Source organism: Python bivittatus, unplaced genomic scaffold (assembly GCF_059951505.1).
Source record: "Python bivittatus isolate LINGU-HERP-01145 unplaced genomic scaffold, Pbiv_v1 ctg000740_np1212, whole genome shotgun sequence".
Classification (NCBI taxonomy): Eukaryota; Metazoa; Chordata; class Lepidosauria; order Squamata; family Pythonidae; genus Python; species Python bivittatus.
The window spans coordinates 290,154-309,279 of NW_028277106.1; the positions used below are offsets into that span (position 1 = coordinate 290,154).

General features: G+C 52.2%; 1 protein-coding gene across 3 annotated transcripts in view; it reads right to left on the reverse strand.

Moving 5' to 3' along the window:
• Nucleotides 1-4,694: 4,694 nt before the first annotated feature.
• CDC25B (cell division cycle 25B) overlaps nt 4,695-19,126 on the reverse strand; it is a 29,071-nt gene continuing 14,639 nt past the window's right edge. For 2 of the 3 annotated variants that reach the window (XM_088128789.1, XM_088128788.1), the window contains exons 7-15: nt 18,167-18,304; nt 16,442-16,519; nt 15,712-15,879; nt 15,035-15,130; nt 14,844-14,906; nt 12,899-12,997; nt 11,198-11,331; nt 10,755-10,866; nt 4,695-8,710 (exon numbers count right to left, since the gene is read on the reverse strand). In XM_088128789.1, coding sequence (XP_087984915.1) covers nt 8,570-8,710; nt 10,755-10,866; nt 11,198-11,331; nt 12,899-12,997; nt 14,844-14,906; nt 15,035-15,130; nt 15,712-15,879; nt 16,442-16,519; nt 18,167-18,304 — 1,029 coding nt within the window. In that variant the 3' untranslated portion in view covers nt 4,695-8,569. The remainder of the gene's footprint in view (nt 8,711-10,754; nt 10,867-11,197; nt 11,332-12,898; nt 12,998-14,843; nt 14,907-15,034; nt 15,131-15,711; nt 15,880-16,441; nt 16,520-18,166; nt 18,305-19,126) is intronic. The other variant, XM_088128790.1, reaches the window with a different exon arrangement.

The window sequence follows — 19,126 nt, forward strand, 5'->3', positions numbered from 1 at the left end:
GCAAAGCGGAGGCGGAGCGGGCTGCGGCCACACCCCGCTCCTCCAGGCCCCCCGGGGCCCAGAAAAGGGCCCGCCCCGCCGCAGCCCCGGGGGAGCGGCGCAAGCGGCGGCTCGAGCCGGCGCCCAGGCGCCCCCTCGCCCGCCTGCGGGTCGAGTGCCGGCGGGGCGGCGTCCCAGGCCGGCCCGAGCCGGCCCACGGGCGTCTCTCTCCACCGAGCTTTCTCAGGGCTCGCCTCCGGCCTCCGCCACGCGTCTGCCCGGTTCCTCGCCGGCGCCCTTCTCACGTCGCTCCGGGCCCGGGAAACGGTCGATCCGGCCCCCGGGTCGAGCGCGTTGTCGGAAGGCGGCGCGTGGCTGGCGGGGCGGTCGCGAGTGCCCGGGGACGGGGACGGGGACGGGGCGGGGGCGCAGCGGCTCCCTCTAACCTCCAGTCGCGGCCGGCTTCCCGAGGCTCCGTCGCCGCCTTTCGGCCTCCCCCCGCGCGCGGGGCTGCGGGTCGGGTCCCAGGAGGCGGCGGGCCGGGGCGAGGGGGCGACGTGGCGAAACGCGGCCCGGGGGAAAGCGGGGTCCCTGACTGGTAGAGGGTCTTCCGACCTTGGCGACCCTCCCCTGGGCCGGGATGCGGTAACCCGCCTCCGAGGCCCAGAGGAGTTAGCCTGCAATTTCCCCTCCCTTCGGTGCCCCTTCTGACGGCGGAGAGAGAAAGAGGCTTGCGGCCCCTTCCCGGATGTCGCCTCTTCCTGGTGCCAGACTTCCTGGCGTCGTGCGCTGTCCCTTACAGACAAGTTGTCTGCCTGTGATGAGGAGCTGCCACCCGACGGCCATCCCTCATGAGAACCTCAGTTTGCACCGGCAAGCAAGCAAGCTGCTAACCGATGATCATCCTTCCTCTTGACTTTGTTTCCTGGAACTCACGTATGAAAAACGCCGGTTTCTTTGTGTCCCGGGTGCCCCTTTGGACAGAGTAACCCCTTTGCTGCTGTGCAACAATAAAGGAAAGATCTAAACGTTTCTCGTGTCCGGCGGAGTTATGGGCAGTCATCTCCGGGCAAGAACCCCGTTTTGGGCCCAACAAGGGGCGGGGGCTTAAAATGACCGCAAAGGAGGTCCAGGCTGGGCATCAAGAGGAGCTTCCTGGCTCCGTGAGCGGTCAGCCGGCAGAACAGGCTGCCAATGCAGTAGCCTCTGCAACTTTAAGATGGGTGGACTTCAACTCCCAGTTGGCTGGCTGGGTCGGGGAGTTCTGGGAGTTGAAGTCCACACAGCTTAACGTTCCCAAGGGTGGGAAATGGATTGTCCTTCTGTTTACAAGGGATCATTCAGTGGCCGTTGATGCAGAGGCATCTGGCCATATTTGGTTCACATGAGCTGCTGAGGACAGGTGTGACGGGCCAACAGGTGAGCACCTGCTCCGCCTGAGATCCCGGGAAAGAATCTCAGGGAAATCCCAGACAGCTGCTACCTGTCAATGCTGAGCCAGGCCAGGAACGGGGTGAGAGCCCCATTTGCACAAGACGCTAACCTTGGTTAGCTTTCACTGGTTTTCTTTGGGGCTTAGTGCGTCAGGCAAACCAGCTGGTGTGGCTTGCAAGGTGGGGGGTAGCCCCCAGAAACGGGCCAGTTCAGTGACTAGAATAAGCCCATTGTGTGAAGGGTGGTTTGACCCAGGGCAAGTGAGAGGCTGTGAAAGAAACAGGAGAAACCGCGAACAGAAAGAATTCACAGATGGACGTGGTACCCCTTGGTAGTTTATCTCTAAAACAGCAGCTCAGTTTGGGGTACAAAGAGGGGGCAAGAGATTCCAGTGTTCAAAGAGAGACCGCCGTAACAAACTCACAATTAAAAGAAGGCAAAGATTCCTACCACTGTTTCCAGGATTTTTCTTTCTTTTCTGTTTTACTTTTTCTTTCTTTCTTGCGTGTTTAGTTTTCTCTTCGATCCTTCCTTTTTCTTTTTTCCTCCTTCCTTTATATTAGTTTGTACCTTTGTTTTTTAAAGCTTTTAATAAATATATATATTTATAAAGCAGGGAGGCAGAATTGATCAGAATTTCTCATTTTTCTGGAAGATTCTGCCTCCTAATCACTCGGCCCCTGCAGAAGCTTTAAGAAGAAATTGTGCGTGTCTGCATGGTTTAGCTATGGGTTATCAGGAGCCGTCTGACTCAAAGCAGCGCTGGAAAAACGCTTTTCCATCCTCTGAGCCAAGTGACTCAGCATCGCCTTGCCAGCGTCGGCACCTGTGCCGCTCTTGTGAGGGCACGTTGGAAAGCCTCGTGAGTGCCAGGGTCCAGAGGCTCACGTGCCTTTCTTCCACTCGCCCACTGCCGTTTTCTCTCTCCATCACGTTTCCTGTGGTTCACTCCCTTGGCACAGTCGCTTGCCCAATCCCAAGGCAGGATTTTAAGGTTTAAAAATGACTCAGAGTCCTTCTGCACCCAGACGAGATCAAGGGGAGCAACCCAGATCCGGCAGCCATTTAAATTCTGCTAAATCCCAAAGCCGATTTTTCTCAGAGGTTTTGTGGGCGAGGAGGAAGAGCAGCGCTGCCCCTGAAAGCCTCGCACAGGCTTCCAAAATCATCTTACGGAGGGCACGGGATGGAAAGTCTCTCTCCTGTCCATAACAAAAGTTTTTAGTTCCTTATTCCTATCCTGCGTTTTGTCAGGAGCTCAAGGGAGCCTTCCTTTGTTTTCCCCACAACAGCCCTGTGAGGTAGGCTGGGCTGAAGTGAGATTCCAGGGAGAAGCTGAGCCTCCCTTTAACCATGGCACTACGCTGGCTTCGTTAAGTGTGACTCCGGGTGATGTCACGAATACATCCGTGTAGCTTTTTCGAGTTGTTTTTCCAGGATATTTTCTCACAGTCTAACCAAGTATACTGGAACTTCCTGGTGGCCTCCTATCCAAGTACATTCATGTTTATCCCAGCTTAGCAGCATCTAGCTAACCCACGTTCCTTTGAGTCAAGGGAAGTCCTCCTGGTGCACTGTTTCTCAACATTGGCAACTTAAGAGGTGTGGACTTCAACTCCCAGCAAAGCTGGCTGGGGAATTCTGGGAGCTGAAGTCCACACCTCTTAAAGTTGCCAATGTTGAGAAACACTGTCCTGGTGGCTTACAAAGACACATCCCTGCAGCGTCCTTGACAGAAACACAGAAGTGGATTGCCCTTGCCTCCTTACCAATATTCAACTTTCCAGGTTAGTTCCTGGTGGTCTCCCATCCAAGCATTTCATCAGGTCGATTTGGAAGGTCAGCCAAGGCACCAGACCAGCTTTCCAGGGCCTTCCAGATCAGGGAAGTGAAACCATGGTTGCCTTATTGCTGTTCAAATCCCAGTCAGAAGCATCTGCTGATCCACTGTAAGATCTGCAAGAATTCCTCCAGAGCTCCCGCTCAGCCTAGGACAGCTTGCGGTCGGGGCTGTAGAAGAGAGCCGGGACAGGGACGGAGCAGATGATGGCCTGCAGGGAAGAGCCATGCCCAATTTGATTTAAAAATGGGATCGGCGGCAGGATCCAAAGCGGAGCCAGACAGACAGAAGCAGGGTTTGCTCCAGTAAACCAGGCTGCATCTGCGTCGCAATGGGCAGAGAATTCTTCAGCTCAGAGCTGAGCCGTTTGGCCACAATTCGAGGTTAGGAAATGCCTGCCGAGGAGGCTAGGAAAGGGTGGGTGGGTTTCCCTTTCCTTGAGTCCGTTTACATCCCTGCAGCAGCCTCAAGGTGAACATCTAGCCAGAAATGCAAAAATCAGAGGCATTTTTTCCCACCCCTCTCGTGCCTTCCCTGGGTGATCTCCAATTCAGAAAATGGAGCTTGCCGGGGGAACATCCTCGGGGTTACTTCTGAATCAACAAGCCTCACGTTTGGATTAGAGTGCAGTTGGGATCCTGCTTCTGCCAGGAAAAAGGAGGGCGACACTCCGAACAAGCTGGTTTGGAGACGGAGTTTCAGTTCCGATCCTTGGAGGCCCAGAGACGCATCCCTGAGCAGAACTAGATTTCTAAATGCAGGAGGCTGGAGTTGCTCGATCAACGGCAGACAAAGCGCACCTCTGGGAAAGGCCACCTGCAGCTTTTCAAAGGTGAAGGTTGCTTGCGAATTATGGGATGGAAAAGAGCCGCCACTGAGTATCCACCATAGACAAGGTGTGAAGCAGAAAACATCTCAGACTGGAACCAGAAAGCCCTGGGCCCCTGAAACCCCAGGCCCAGAAGGGATCCTCGAGGGTCTCTAGTCCAACCCTCGCCAGGGCAGGAATCCTCAGGCCACCCCAGAGAAACGGCTGCCCCACCTTGGCTTGAAGATCTCCAGTGATCCAGGGACCCACAACTCCAGCAGGCGGGCAGTTCCTGGGGATTGCACGGACACGTTCCTGGCAGCATTACGGAAGTGGCTTTCCCCACCTGCAACATTTCCCAGCTTCCCATTTGAGCCTGCAGCCCTAGGATTCCCTGCTGGCCTCCCATCGGAGTACTAATCAGCTCTAACCCTGCTTTCGCCAATGGTGGTCATCCTCCCAACCAGAGGTTCCCAAATGTAAATGGAAGCCTGAAGCTTCTCCAAGCGTTCTCCTGCAATCCCTGGCCACCGGCTAAATCCGAATCTGCCACCAGGCCAGGCCGGGCCGGGCTGAGGGGGGCTACCCTATTTCTTTTCCCCCCTGCAGAGAAAGCGAGGGCACAATTCCCAGTCCTTTCCATAACCATAGCAATTTATTCAACTCTGATTACATACGACTGCATCAGGCCACGTAAACACAGCAAGGAGACATTTTTACAAGGAAATTCACATGGGGGGGGCAAGTACATTTAGCAATTATCCCAAGCAACATCTGGCAGTACAATCTCTCAAACCCCCTCCCTCCAGAAGCACGTTTAATACGTTTCAAGCCAAATTGGATTCAGCATCTGGCATTTTTTCTACAAACCGCCCCAATCCTACCTGGCTTCAGACACACGTACGCTGAAACAATCAAGCCGCTATCCTCAATGGGGTGCCGTTCAGATGCAGGGGCCAATTCCTGCAGTGTCCCTGGAGTGTGGGGAAATGAAGTCCAGGGCACGTGGACAGCACTGGGCCAGGGACGGCTGGCACGCAGCTTTTCCCAGTTTGAGCCGTGTTCTCCTTCATCCCAACTGCCTTCTCACAGGTAGGAACTGTGCCAGCTCAGTACAACCTTCACAGCGCAAGGAATAATGCCCGATCCTTGGTAATGCGGCATGTGCTCATGCGCCGTGCGATCAGCCAGCAGCATTTTCCCCAGCAACCCTGGGTTCTATCAGCTCCAAAGCGAAGAGCAGGAACCTCTTCCAGAGCTGGGATGACAACCACAACGCTACCGCAAATTGCAGTTGACAACCTTCCTGTGAACCCCCAGAATTGAGTGTGTGCAGGGTCTAGATCCATTTGCCCAAGCTGCTGCCTGCCAGATATGTGGGCCAGGTGTCTGGGGATTCTGGAAGGTCTTCTCAGAGCCCATCTGGAAGGCCCTGGATGGCTGAAGATGAACCCATACTCATCTGCACACAGAGCAAGGATCAATTTCTCACACTGCAAGTTCACCAGATATCGTGTCATGCTAATAATTAGGAATCTGGGCTTCCACAGCTCCCACCCCAGGATTATCCATCAATGGGGCATCGTGCCCACCCCCAGATTCCTCATCTACTCTTCACGGACACCCCACCTCCCATTCCAAAGATTAAAGTTTCCGGCCATCTTCTCTGCCCCCGCACCTAGGTTCATTCCCTGCCCTTCCTTTAGCACAAATGAGCTTCACGTTTGAAACAAAATACTTTGCTTTTTTTCTCTCTCTCTTGCTCTCTCTTCCCTAGAGAACTTCAACATTTCTGCCCATGATTCCAAGCTTACTATAAATAAGCTGTACAATTAAAAGGCACTTTTTAAACTTTTCACAGGCGCGCTATACCTGGATTGAAAAAAGACAGAGGATTGATAATCAGCCTTGCACAAGATGGTGGTTTTGTTTTTGTTAGTAAATGTGGAAACTGAGTCTTCCTTAAGAAGAAAAAAAACCACATTCTTCATTATACGTTAATGGTAGCACCAAGTTAAAACATGCTTCCAGAGAGATTTTTTTAACACAAAACACTGTCATTACAAAAAACTTTGATGATTTAACTCTACTGGAACTCCACACCCTAATTCCACATCACCTAAAGGCACCGATGCAGGGATGGGTGCGTTGAAATACTCCAGACTCACGAACCCAAAATGAAATGCCGGATTTCTCTTCCTCTTTCCCACTCTGCCTCAAATCACCATCTCGCTGTGTTCTTAAACTGATTTTCCCACTTGCAGGTCCCAGGGCAAAAGGAAACAGCTACTCGGGTTCCTTAAACCAGAAGTCAAGAACCCAAAGCTTTAAAAAGTTCAACAGTCCACGGGAATCAAGTCCTTTCTGTGCAAATTCAGGTTTTAAGTGCTGTTGCTCCCAACTGGGAGTGTGCAACTGAAAAAGAGGCTTGCGTTGGGTCTGTGAGACCAAAGGGGAACGAACCACTTTCGTTTTATCGTTTCGGAAGCTTGACGGCCACTTGTTCTAGCTCTGCAATGGCAAACCACGGACAGTTGGCTGTCAGAAGGTCAGATCTGCAGGGACTCGCTCTTTAGCAGAAGGAGGGGAAGTTTTCTGACACCAAGGGTGGCGCACGCTTGCAAGCGGCCTGGCTAATGTGGCTGGCTCCCCTGCCGTTTCTGTAAAACCAGCTTGACTCTACTTCTGGCTGAGCACCGTGCGGAGCACGCTCTTCAGCGACCCTGGCGGATCCAACCCAGCCCAAAGGCTGAGACCCCAGAGCCAGGGAGACTGCAAGGCGCTAGCTGCGCCCCTCCAGATGCGAAGGAAGGGGGAAAAACAGCTCTCTCGCTCGACCCAAACGCTGAGCATCGTTTTTCACCCGGCAACAAAGCAGTTTGCCAGCCGTTCTGACCCCTCCTCAGCAGGTGTGTGTTCTTCTCACATGCACCTTTCCCAGCCGAAGCCAGGCAGCCTTGGCCACTGTCAGGGAAGGGCTGCGAGCAAATGAACGCAGAAACGAAACCAGCATTTTGCGATGTCAGAAAGAGAAGCGAGGGGAACCGGGTCTCTCTTCTGCTCTCGTGGCAAGAGGCTCCTCTCCGAAAATAACTTGCGCACCAACCTCGCTGTTCCCTTTTTAAAGCCACTGGCCAATATGACACAGAGGTAGATAGGTTTGGGCTTTAGTTTCAAGCTCCTCCATTCCTCCCCCTGAATCTGAAATAAAACCTGAACAATCTGGCGATTGGTCTCAACAGACCTCTCCAAGTGGTAAACTGTGGATCTGGGGGGTGGCGGGGGCTGGGAAGAGAGGAAAAGCCCGTCTCCCCATCACGTTTTGATCATCCGTTCGAATTCAACTGAGCGGCAAAAGGCTTTGAAAGCTTTAAGTCAAAACTGGCTCTTACTTTTAACTTGGACTTTAACAGCGGAGGAAACCTTGCTTTCAACTTAAAAGTGGTCACGTTAAAACGGCGGACAGTCTTCGGCGTCAAGCTTTGTCTCGGAGGCCAAAATAAAAATACAAATAATAAAAATGCATCCTCGGAGAGTCCATTTCAACCTGGTTCAGCTCCAAAAATTATGGAAACCAAACTAGCCGATGGGCTCAGCTTCCTCAGCATTTTCCTCTTCTTTTTTAAAACTGTTTTTTGTTGCAGTTGTGGTTGGGTGGGGGTCCCAGCCCAATGCCTACAGAGATCCCAGGACATCCCCTTTCTGCATGCAGGTTAAAACAGACCCTCTCCCCACTGTCCTGTCCCCATTGAAAGAGTCCTGCTCCAATGCTAAGTAACCACAGGGGGATCTTGTGGAATCTCCTCCCATTTAAGCAATCTGTGCTGGCGCAGGGCTGCAGAGTGCACACACAGCTCCAGAGGGACGTTGTAACCCTTGCGAGCGCGCTCCCGGCAGCTTCGACTCTTCCAGCTCACCCCATTGGGGAGATGGGAGGCCACACAACGAGGCACCCTCACAGCTGCTCACCACCGCAATGCAGCACCGAGGCAGCCGCCCCGCATCTACAACACACTTCCTCCTTGTGTTGCGAGGAAAGACCTTCCCAGCAGCTGCCTCGCTTGTTCTTCCTTAAAGACATCCAAGGCGAGGAGGGGAGGTATTTCCAGCCTGGGGGAGGCACGGAGAGATGGGAGCCTCCAGCAGAGCCGCCAGGAGACGTTCTCAGTTGAAGGCGTCTCTCGGACTCAAGAACGGGCCCTGCTCAGCGTTGCCATGATCAAAACCGCAGGCTGATGTTCGCGGTGCTCTGTTGGCTTCTGGTGTGCTGCTGAAAGAGAAGGGGCTGGATCCTGCTCCTCGACCTTTGCCAAAAGCTGAAGTGCGCCAGAAGGGAGCAGTGCAGTGCAGGGGAGAGATCTTGTATTTCTTCAGCACTGCGGAGGTCTGTCCCAGATAGGTGCAGGGCAGGAAACGCTCTGCCCTCGATACAGGCTGCAGCTGCCCCATCAAATCTTCCTGCCCCCCTCCCAACCCAAACTATCCCCCCCCCATGCCTCTTCCGCCTCTCAGCAGTTCTGGAGACGGTTGTAGAGTTCCCGCTTGCTCTTCTCCCCGGCCCACGTGCGGCTCTTCAGACGAAAGGTGCGCAGGTCTTCCTTAAAATCCTTGTGGTGCATCGGGCGGTAGTTCTGCGGCTCACAGTGACTCTGGGGGAGGAGGCAAAACAGGCCAGAACATCAGGTTAGGGGACCAGGAGATCTAAAAATGCCAGCCCCGCGGGGCAGACCAGACCAGACCAGGACATCAACTCCACAGGAAGACAAAACTCTACACGATTGGGATGGGCTCCAGTAACAAAACCTTGCAAGTCTGATTGTGCTTTTCCTCCCCGCTTTCTTACACCCCCGTAAATCAGGGAAGTGTCTGCTTGATCTGCTTCCAGATATGATCCTGCTTCTCGGGACTCAAGGAATGTTTCGGCCCCCTTTGCCCAGTAACGGTTCTTGCATATTTCCCTCAAGGTCATCCCCCTTGCTCCCTACAAAATGGAGTACTACCAGAAGAATAGCATCGACTTAATCCATGTATACGTGTATTCATTCTTTTTATTTCTGTAGCACTTTCAGCCTGCAGGAGCCTTGAGGGATGCTCACCTAATCCCCCACAATAAGAGCAAGATGTAAAACCAAAGCAATCCACGAGAGAACACGCTCCCTTACAGGAAGAAAATAAAGTGGTACAGGTAGTCCTCAGGTTATGACGGCAATTGGGGCCCGAATTTCTGTTGCTAAGCAATGTGGTTGTAAAGCATGACATCATGTGACCATGTTGCTTAGCAACAGCAATTCCAGCAGCCGTTGTAACCCCAAGACTACACAGGTCATTAGGCGAGGACCTCATGTGACCGCAACTTCCAACTTCCCCATTGACTTTGCTTGTGGGAAGCCAGCAGGGAACATCAGAAATCGCAATCATGTGACTGCAACGACACTGCGACAGCCAGAACTCCGAGGACCCATCATAAGTACCATTCGTTCAGCGGTGTCATAACTCTGAAAGGTCACTGAACGAATGGGCATAACCCAAGGACTACATGTAGGAGTACAACAATTTAAACCAACTTCAGCTCTGATAAGTCATCTTTTGTTTCGTCATGGCTTACTGAATCAATCCTAACAGTCTGTTTTGGACAATATAAGCAATTATTTACAAATTCCAAAAGGTGAATTCACACAAGTTAAGACCATGCAATCCCACATTATGGTTTTAGTGCAATGTGTGAATCTGGCCAACAAATTTAGGGAGACAATCCTTGACCACCATCAAACACACTTTTATTCCTGGCCTTAGCATCCTGACCCGTTAAAGGTTCTGAGAGATCAGATGGTATTTTGCAACATTAGCTGATTCTAATAAAGCCGTTGTTTCCCTGTAAATTCAGGATTCACTTGGTGGTAATCATGAATATGTGAGGATTTGCACAGGATTGCCTGCCTCCTTGACAACAGATCAAGGGGAGAAAACGGGAGAAGGAAGGTAATGCTTGAAGGTTCTGCAAGGAATTCAAGCAGAGGCCCCTGAGCTGAGCCCTGGCTAGGAAGACGTGATTCTTCAATCCAGCCAGGCATTTGGGGTTGAGCAAAGGGGGCTCTGAAATAACAGCCCACCAGAAGATGAGGCACCTACAGCTGGCTGAGAACGTTCAACATCATCTGTGGCTGATAAACCACTTGCACCCATCCAGTTGAGTTCTGGAGCATTCCAAGTTTACATTCTGCTATGGCTTAAAATCTATCAGTATTCCCCCACCCAGGACCCACGAAATGTGTGTTTCCCATCTTCTATAATCCCCAGTCAGCAGCGGAGGTCAGTTCCCAGACATAAGCCTCTGTAAGAATCCATGGCAACTTCATGTGAGTCATGACATCATTGGCATAACGATGGTGCCCGTGATGTCACTTGCATTTCCTGCAGACATCCACTATTCCAACACATCTGGATTGCAATTGGTTTAGGAAGGCTGACCCTGTCCAGATACAGCTGGAATGGGATAAAAGCAACAGAGAAATGCCTGATGCTGGAAGATATTCTGCCTGTGACCATGGAGGTTCCACTTAGCTAATAAGATCAACCTCTCCCTTCTCATGGTTCTTCACATCCCCTTTTAAAGCAGCCACGGGGAAATTGCAGGTGAAAACAAAAACAGATGCTCTGATGCAGAGAGAGAAATGCCCCTTGCAAGAAGCTCACCTGATATTGGGGGAAAAATTCTTTATAGCCACCTTTCAAAATGTACAGCTCTGGGTAGTGGAGAGAAGGGTAACAATTGCAAGCTCTGTCTTTTTCCCGAACAAAACGGCACCTTTGGGAATAAAAGGCAGGGATGAACAGCGCCCCCTCTGGCTCTCCAGCCTCCTCCTCTGTTTCACTGCAGCAGCCGGGGCTGCCTGCAGGATACAGTCAAAAAAGTCAAGATGGCGGCCACGATGGTACAATGGAAACTCCACTTCTTAATGTGTGGAGGCAGAACTTTGGTGGCACCGCTGCGGCTGACCACACCCCGCGGACACCCCCGGCAGCAGCCATTCTTTCCAAAGGCTTGCAAGCCCTTGAGCATCGTGGTCCCACTGGGCGGTGGGACGCAAAGGAGCGAGGGGGTCCCAGGCGGAGAGTCGGCAGAAGGGGAGGCTTACATCCGGGGCCCTCTTTCCGACGAGAACTCGCAGTGGAAAACCACGATCACCCGTTTGGTGGAATCAAAGGGCACAATGGGCTTCTTGAGCAGGAACTCCTCCACGTCCTTCTCCAGAGGAAGATTCACAGCACCCTGGAAACAAAGCAGAGCAAAAGGCTTTACCGTCTCAAAAGTGGCTCCCCAACTTTTATGACAGAATCAAGCAGCTGTCTGGAAGAGCCGTGGGTGCGAACCAAGCGATCCTCAGCCTTAAAAGCTCGCGCCATCCTCTGACACTAACTTTTCCACCCTGAATGAGGATTGCCAAGAGGAGCAGAGAATTCACGGACCGCTGTTCAGCAAACCCAGGAGAAGGAACAGGGGTGGGTCCTTAAGGTGACATCTTACGCTCAGGCCAAGACGGCAAGGGGGCTAGCTGCACCCATCTGCTGGCAGACGGGGCTGGCCAGAAAGACGGTCCCCCACCTCCTCAGATGTTCTCAGAAGAAGAAAACTTCCGCGTACTTGGCATGAGCATGAAATGGATTTTTTTTGGTTTCAAACCAAGAGACATTCCATCAAGATGGTCAAATGCACCAAGTTCCATTGGAACAAAACCTGAAACAGCTGGAGTTTTGTTCTTGCTACTGTTCTGACCTCAAAAAAAAAATCTTAGTACTAACATTGGAACAGCGCATGCAAAAGTGGCGCGTCCCATTTTGAGATTATTTTCTGTGACCAAAATACTCCAATAGGCCAAAGTTGGTTCATAGGTCAAAGCAAAACATGTCTCCTATGTGGCACCTGTTGTTCTTGTCACAAAAGCTCGGAACATCCTTTTGCTCCAAACGTGGAACATCGAAAAGGCCCTTTCTGGCTCAAAACATTTCGATCTCAGGCCACTTTGCCCTTCCTGGCATTCTGCGTGAGCAGCAGTTCATCTCACAGCACTTTTCAAGGGACAAAAAATAAAGGCAAGGGAAGAATCAGGGCCGAACAGCATCACCAACGGGAGTCAGGAGGGTGTATCTGCAGGTTTATTTTTCTGCCCATTCAAACCAGGACAATTACAAAAAGTTGAGTTTAAAACTCAAAATAAACTGCAGAGCTCAGCTAAGAGATTCTGGCTTGTTCACTTTCCCCCAGCCAAAAAAGGGCTGCAGTTTAGCATAAGAAGAGCGACCATCTTCTGGCAGCTCCTGGCAGCCCTTCAAGGTAGACCAGACTAGGAAACCAAAGTCAAGCCGGCCAGTACTACTTTTATTATTAGGTTATAGTAACAGAATCTTGCACGTCTGAATGCGCTTCCCCCCTCCCTCCAACTTTGTGAGAACTAGCGAGGGTCTTGTCTGGGACACTTTCTCAAATTACATTTCTGCCGTGGACTCAGATTTCTTTAATCTGACCGTGGTTTTGGTAGTGGCTCTTCCTCCGGTCCCTCAAGGCTGTTCCTTCTTCCCAGTATAGCTTCAGGTACAAAGGGGGCCATTTAGACCCCCTGCAACAGGTGCAAAACTTATTCCATTCTCACCTGCCTCACCCAAGCTGACTGGGGATGGTAGGTACTGATGTCCAGTGTGTCCTGAGAACCCCAGACTAGGGAAGGGGTTGTGCTAGTCAATGGTCCAGGGGCTAGCCCACCCAAGTTACAATCTCCCCATCTGCCTCATTCATGCCAACCTGCCAATTTGCATTAAGAAGCCGCAGGTGGGGAACCAACCTTGATGTGACCGCCTTCATATTCATACGGGTATCGACAGTCCACGATCACACAGTTTTCAATGAGGTTGTTGAACTGGCCATTCAGCACTGCCACCATCTGTGGGCAAAGACAAGGTTAAAAAGAAGCCCACATCTCCGCAGATCTCTCTGGCAAAGCACAGTCTGGTGGAGAAGGTCAGGTCCATCCTGGAAGCCGGGACCAGAGGAGGCTCTGCACCTTCCTTTTCAACCTTGACTGCAGCACTAAACCACCTGCTTCCATGAGAAGACACACAGTGGGGAGTTGAGACAATCCCTTTTCTTCGTTCCCAGCCAAGACTGCCAGGAGCTAACAGTGAGGATCCTACTTCAATCCTCGATGGCCCCAGACAGCTACTTTGAATGTGGGCAAGCTGTCATCACGCAAACGCTGCAGCTTACTTTCTCGCGTCGGACCTCCCAAGAACATAAGCTGCAGCATTGCGGGATGACAGCTTGTCCACGTTCAGAATAGCTGCCTGGGCTCATCAAGGCTCCAAGGGCATTCGTGATTGTGTGATGCCACTATTGCATGCACGTTTGGCATCCCTGTAGTTTGCTACAGATGCCCCAGAGCATTTGGGCAAAAAAGAGAGGGAAGACGGCTGCTCTTCGGGGATTAGGAGCTTGCTTGGAATTCAGCCGCAACTGAACAAAAGTTCTGCCTCTTTCAGTCCAGCCACGACAAGTGCAGGGAGGCAAAAGTAGCTCCAACTCTGAGCAGGGAAAACGTGAAGCAAGCGAGGCGTTAGGAGTACCTGTCTTGCTAATCTCCAATCTCGGCAGTAGCCGTGAAGAAATCCCCTTCTGTAAACTCTGGTAATTTTATGAGTTTTGGCATGACCACCTCAGCTCTAAGTCGGTCAGAAGCGGTTCTAATCTGCGCGGGGGGTGGGGGGGTCTCAAACGGCAGGCACGAGGCGCCTTCTCCAAGAACCAATGCCTGCCTATTGATGACGTAACCTTACTTGCTCTTCTTGACCTGAAAATTAGTTGCCGTATATGCTCAGGTATAAGCCCATTTGCAGATAAGCCAGCCCTCAAATTTTTAACCAAAATACCATGAAAAATGCACCACCTGTGAATATTGCCGACCCTCAGAATTTCCTGTTTTAATTTTCACAATTGGTCTATCCATGGGTAATCCAGAGATTATCCATTTTTCATGGTATTTTGGTTAAAAATTCAAGAGTCAGCTTATCCTGGATCTGAGAGTATATACGGGATATACGGGTACTTTATAAAAGTTTTACCGTATATTCTTGCCAATAAGCCTATCCACAGATAAGCTGAACCCAATGTTTTGGCTGTATTTTGAGACCTAAAATTCTCAGCTTATCCATGAGCATATACGGTAAATGAATATGTATTGGGAAGCACTTAGGATCTGCTCTTGTTTCCACCTGCTCTGGCAGGATCCAACAGCTGCGATCCCACTTGGATCCTCAATGATCCCAGGCGGCTCTTTTGAACGTGCGCAAGATGTGCATTTCTGTTGTTTCGAAGGGCCTTTTGCAGAGGAGGGTCCAAAGAATAAACTGTAAATAAATTCCGTCCAGCCCTCATCGGAGTGACCCTGGGAAAAACTTTTTCCTGACACCCCCAAATGGATAAGAGGTGAGCAAAGCAGTTAATCTGGGTCTGCACTGTTCTGAAGTAATGCCAGCCTCAAATTGTGGAGGGGGGTGGAGACCTGGTAAAATGCTGTCCCTAGGCTTTTTTGCACAGATGCACCAACTTTTACACACACACACACAGTGTTGCTCCTGGCCATTTGCTGCTCTCCTGCCTACGGACAGGAGCATTCCTGAGTGCAAGAAGTGCAGATGCAAAACTAAAGGACGCATAACTGGGGCAGGGGCGTTTCCTGCATTCGAGACTCATGCCATACTTGGGAACAACAGACATGGACGACGTTTCCTTACTATTTCTGGAGAAATGTACTTGAGATCTTGGTGTTTTCCTTCCACGGTCTGGAGGACGTAAGCCTGGAGGGAGGAGAGCAGAAGAAGTGACCGTCAGCTGCCATTCCCACCGCGAGCAGCCCCACCCCGGTCCTTAACTTGCTCCAGGGAGAAAAAGTGGGGAGTGACCTTCTTCTCGCCCCGGCCAATACCTTTGAGAAGTCGCCAATTAGCTCCCGTTGGTCGTTGTCCAAGATGTTTGCAATCTCGCTCGGACAGCAAGAGCGGGACCGGACCAGCCGAGGCTTCTAGGAGGAAAGGGACAAACGGCATCAGAGGATGCGGTGGTATCCTGGCTTCGATGGGTTCCCACCCAGCAAAATGCCCTCCATGTGCCATGCTGGAAGACTGGAAAGCGTCTTGCATCATCCCCAGCCTGGAAGCGGGCTGAGCCCTGGCCCAAGAGCACCTCGGCTAAACAGCTCCCTCGGTAGATCCTCCATCAGCAGTAGCAGGGGTCTGTTAGTGGTGGTCTTCCCCTGAATGCCCAACGACCAGTGAAAGGAGGCCGTCAGTCATGAGATGCCGGGGGGGGGGCTAAGGATTATTTAAATCAATCAATCAATCTGGCAGCAAAGCGTTTCGAGATCTCTAGCAAGATCCTCCTGGAGAAAGAACTGGGGCCGTGAAGGCCGTGAATGACACCCGTGTTCCTTCTTAGAGCCCACGCCGAACACACAGCTGCAAACAGGTCAATTTTGCCCCCTCAAAAAAAATCTAGGAAAGGGGGCCTCTGCACCCCTGCTGAAAGCCCAAGAGTCTGGTGGGGGTGAGGTCCAGGGGTGCTGCTGGGGGGCAAAGCAGCCCTCCCTCCCTCCCTCCCCCCTACCGGTTCTTCCACAATGGGGCTGCCGTTCAGGCTCTTCCGCCGCTTGGTCTTCACGGGGGAGTCTTTCTCTGGGGCCCGGTCCAACCGCTTCAGGATGGGCCGGATGACACTGCTCGGCATGGACGGCGACCGGAAGAGGCGCTGGGACCTGGCGCCCCCCGCCATCATCTGCGCAAAGTTGGGGGAGGAAGAGGTGAGGGGGCAGGAGGGCTCAAGCAGCAGGACGAGGGGCAGGGGCGGGGCGGGGCAGGGCAGGCTCCTTCTGGCCTCACTGCAAAACAGCTTTTGCTGCTCCGGGTGGTGGCAATGCCAGCAACAGGGTGCCTGCCCAGCTGCCCTTACTGATCTCCGTGGCCTAAGGCCAGCCTTCTCAAGCATGATGTCTGCCAGGGAGGGGTTGAAAAAGTCAAAATGGTGGCTGCAGCCAGGGAATCCAAGCCCCGCCCCCTCCATGCGATCACCCATAAGAAAGGAGCAGGGCGTTGGTCGCGGGGTGGCCGCCTTGACTCCCCCTGCCTGGGGCTCCTAAAATTCAGGGAGAGAAACTTGGGCTTCCAGTTTCCAGCCTCCCTTCTCTCCTGGGGCCAAAGGGCGAGGCGCAGGGGACAGACCCCAAGTGCCAGCAGGGCAGCCCCCCACCCCCATGTTGCAGGACCCACCTGCTAAAATTGCATCAGAAAATTGTCGTTCCCCGCGCCCTCCTTCAAGGATGGCAAAGGGCTTTACGCACCAGGCTGGGTTCACCGTCTCTTCTCACCAGCGGGGCTGTCAGCAGGTTCTCCATGCCTGAAGGGACGTCAGCATCACCCTGGAAGAGGAAGGACAAAGGTGAAGAACATCACGACTGGCATGGCAGACACCCGCCCACCGACTGAACAGCAAGGGGGCCCCTTCTCTTAATCCCCACACCCTCTCCCGAAGAGGGCGCTGCAGGCTTGGCAGTAACAGGCAAGGATGGGTAAGGATGGTTTCCAGCAAGTGCCAAGTACAAAGTATCCTACGATCAACCAAAAGCAAACAAAAACTGCAGGCCAGGGCAGCAGGAGAGAAGGTTCCTGGCAGAGCGTGGAGGAGACATCACCCCCACATGGGGAGAGAGCCCAGCTCCCAGAATTCCCAGGCTCAGAGAAGCTGCAGTTTGCCAGTCTGGGAGTTAGATGAACTTGGGCCCAGCACCTTTCTTCGATTGGCAGGTCTTTTCCTGCAGAGCTCAAACCCTGGTGGGCTCTGCAACGCCTCCTCACCTCGGGGGACCCAGTGCAGGTCCAACTGGGGCCAGCCGGTCAAGGGAACGACTGGCCAAGAACCCCTCTGCCCCGAGCCTTTCCCACCTGGATGCCTCTCAGAGGTATGGACGTCATCCCCAGAAACCCCTCAGCAAGCAAGGGAGTTCTGGAGCCAGAATTCCCACACCCAAAGGGGGCACCCAGATGGGGAAAGGTCACGTGTCTCCCCCTAGATGCAGCCAGCAAAGCCAAACCTGCAGGACACCTGGACCTCTCCAGGGTGCCAAGGACAGAGCACAGAGTCAAGCCCACATTGCTGGGTGAGGGACAGAGCCAAATGTGAAGAACACTGTCAGGCTTGCAAGGTAGACCACACAGGAAGCACAGCCAGGTGAGCAAATTCCTTTTTATTGTAAGGCTACATTAACAGAATCTTGCAAGTATGAAAGGACATCTCTCCCCTCTCGCTTTTACAGTCCAAGAAACTAGGGAGGGTCCCTTCTGAGCCTCTTGCCCCACCCACATTCCTGCTGCGGGCTCAGCTGCCTTTTATCTGACCGTTGTCTAATCTGCAGCTCTTCCTCCTGTCTCCCAAGGTCATCCCCACATACCATTACAAACACAGCCCAAATATTCTGCTACCAGGAAGGCTGAAGGACAGGTGGTGGGAATGACCAAGTCAGATCCCCAGCCCTTCTAAAGGACGAGCTGTTCTGAAAAGGTGGAAATGACCAGCATCCCAACCAGGTGGGCTAGAAGGTTTGGCTCCTTCTTGGACATAAAGTTCTAACTCTTGACTTCCCAAAGCCCGAACCAGCTCCCTTCCAAAAAGGTACCAGATGCACGCATTTCCTGCTTCTGGGAATCATCCTTGGTGAAGTTTTTTTGCTGGAGCAGTAAACCACCTTGAATTGTTTCTTAATTATTTAAGGGACACGCCAGCCAACAATGAGACAATGGTGAAGTGGATGGAGGCCAACCCTTTGTGGTAATTACTTGCTTCTTTCACATTCAGAACAGCCTACAATGGCCGTCCCTGTTTCGCCCTCAAAATGCAAGGGGAAAGAACCTTCTTCTGTGTCCGTCCACCCTTGCCGTGGGATGGGACTTCCAAGCTTATTTCAAAAGCCGGCCAATATCCACCCAACGTCCACCCAACACCCACTCGTCACCCCACCTGCACTTTACCACCTTCAGCCAAGCAGGTGCCTTCTGAGCGCAACTTTTACCTTCAGCTCCTCTTCATCTAGGATTTCCAGAAAGCCATCGTCATCCTCATCATTCATGAAGGACGTCAAGGATGAACAGCGCAGGTAGATTGGACTCTCGGCCTCAGGATTCACGTTCTCCTTCTGAGGGCTGCAGCACTGAAGAACAAGGATCCGTAAGCGCAGCCCCACGTGCCTTTTGATGGCTGTTTCCCAGGCAGGCACGTCCTCCTAAGAATGACTGCACTGGACCTTCCCAACCGGGTGCCCACCATCTCCCACTGGCTGCAGAGTCAAGGTGATTTGGCTAGGAGCTGCAGCCAAACCATCTGCAAGGGTCAAATGAGGAAGGCTGACTTAAGAATAGCCCCCTCCTGCTCCCCCAGCCATCTGTTCCCTCTCTGGTGGATCTAAGAGGGTCGGCATGTCTTGGGTCCTATCGCACCCACAATGTGATCTGGTGGGACCCAGGAAAGGTGCCTTCTCTGCTGCTGCTCCCACCTTTTGGAACAGCACCCCCTCTGAAATGAGGTTAGCCCCGACCCTGCCTGCCTTCCACAACATTTTTTTTTTCCCAAGGACTGGGTTACGGTTAGGGTATTCGACAGAAATACCCTGGGCATTCGACGACCTGCTGAATTAGCTTTTCTTCTGGCATTTCTGTGTTGGCAGGCTGTTTTTTGGATTGCGTTTTTATATTTTTAATATTTATCTTTTTAAAAAAATGATTATCCTTGATAAGGTGCACCACCCTGAGCCGTGTGCTAAGCAGAGCAGCTATATAATCGAGTCAGTCAGTCAATAAATAAAGCTATTGAGAAACTGGGGGAGAGGGGGTTGGGCAGCCTCAAAGGGACAGATGGACTCATGTAGACTCATTTTTTTTCCAGGAAAAAGATTTTTAAGATATTGAAGACAGACAAGGCCTCTCCCAAGGGAAAATGCCTGGCTCATCTTAAGAACAAATGAGATGAGTAGCAC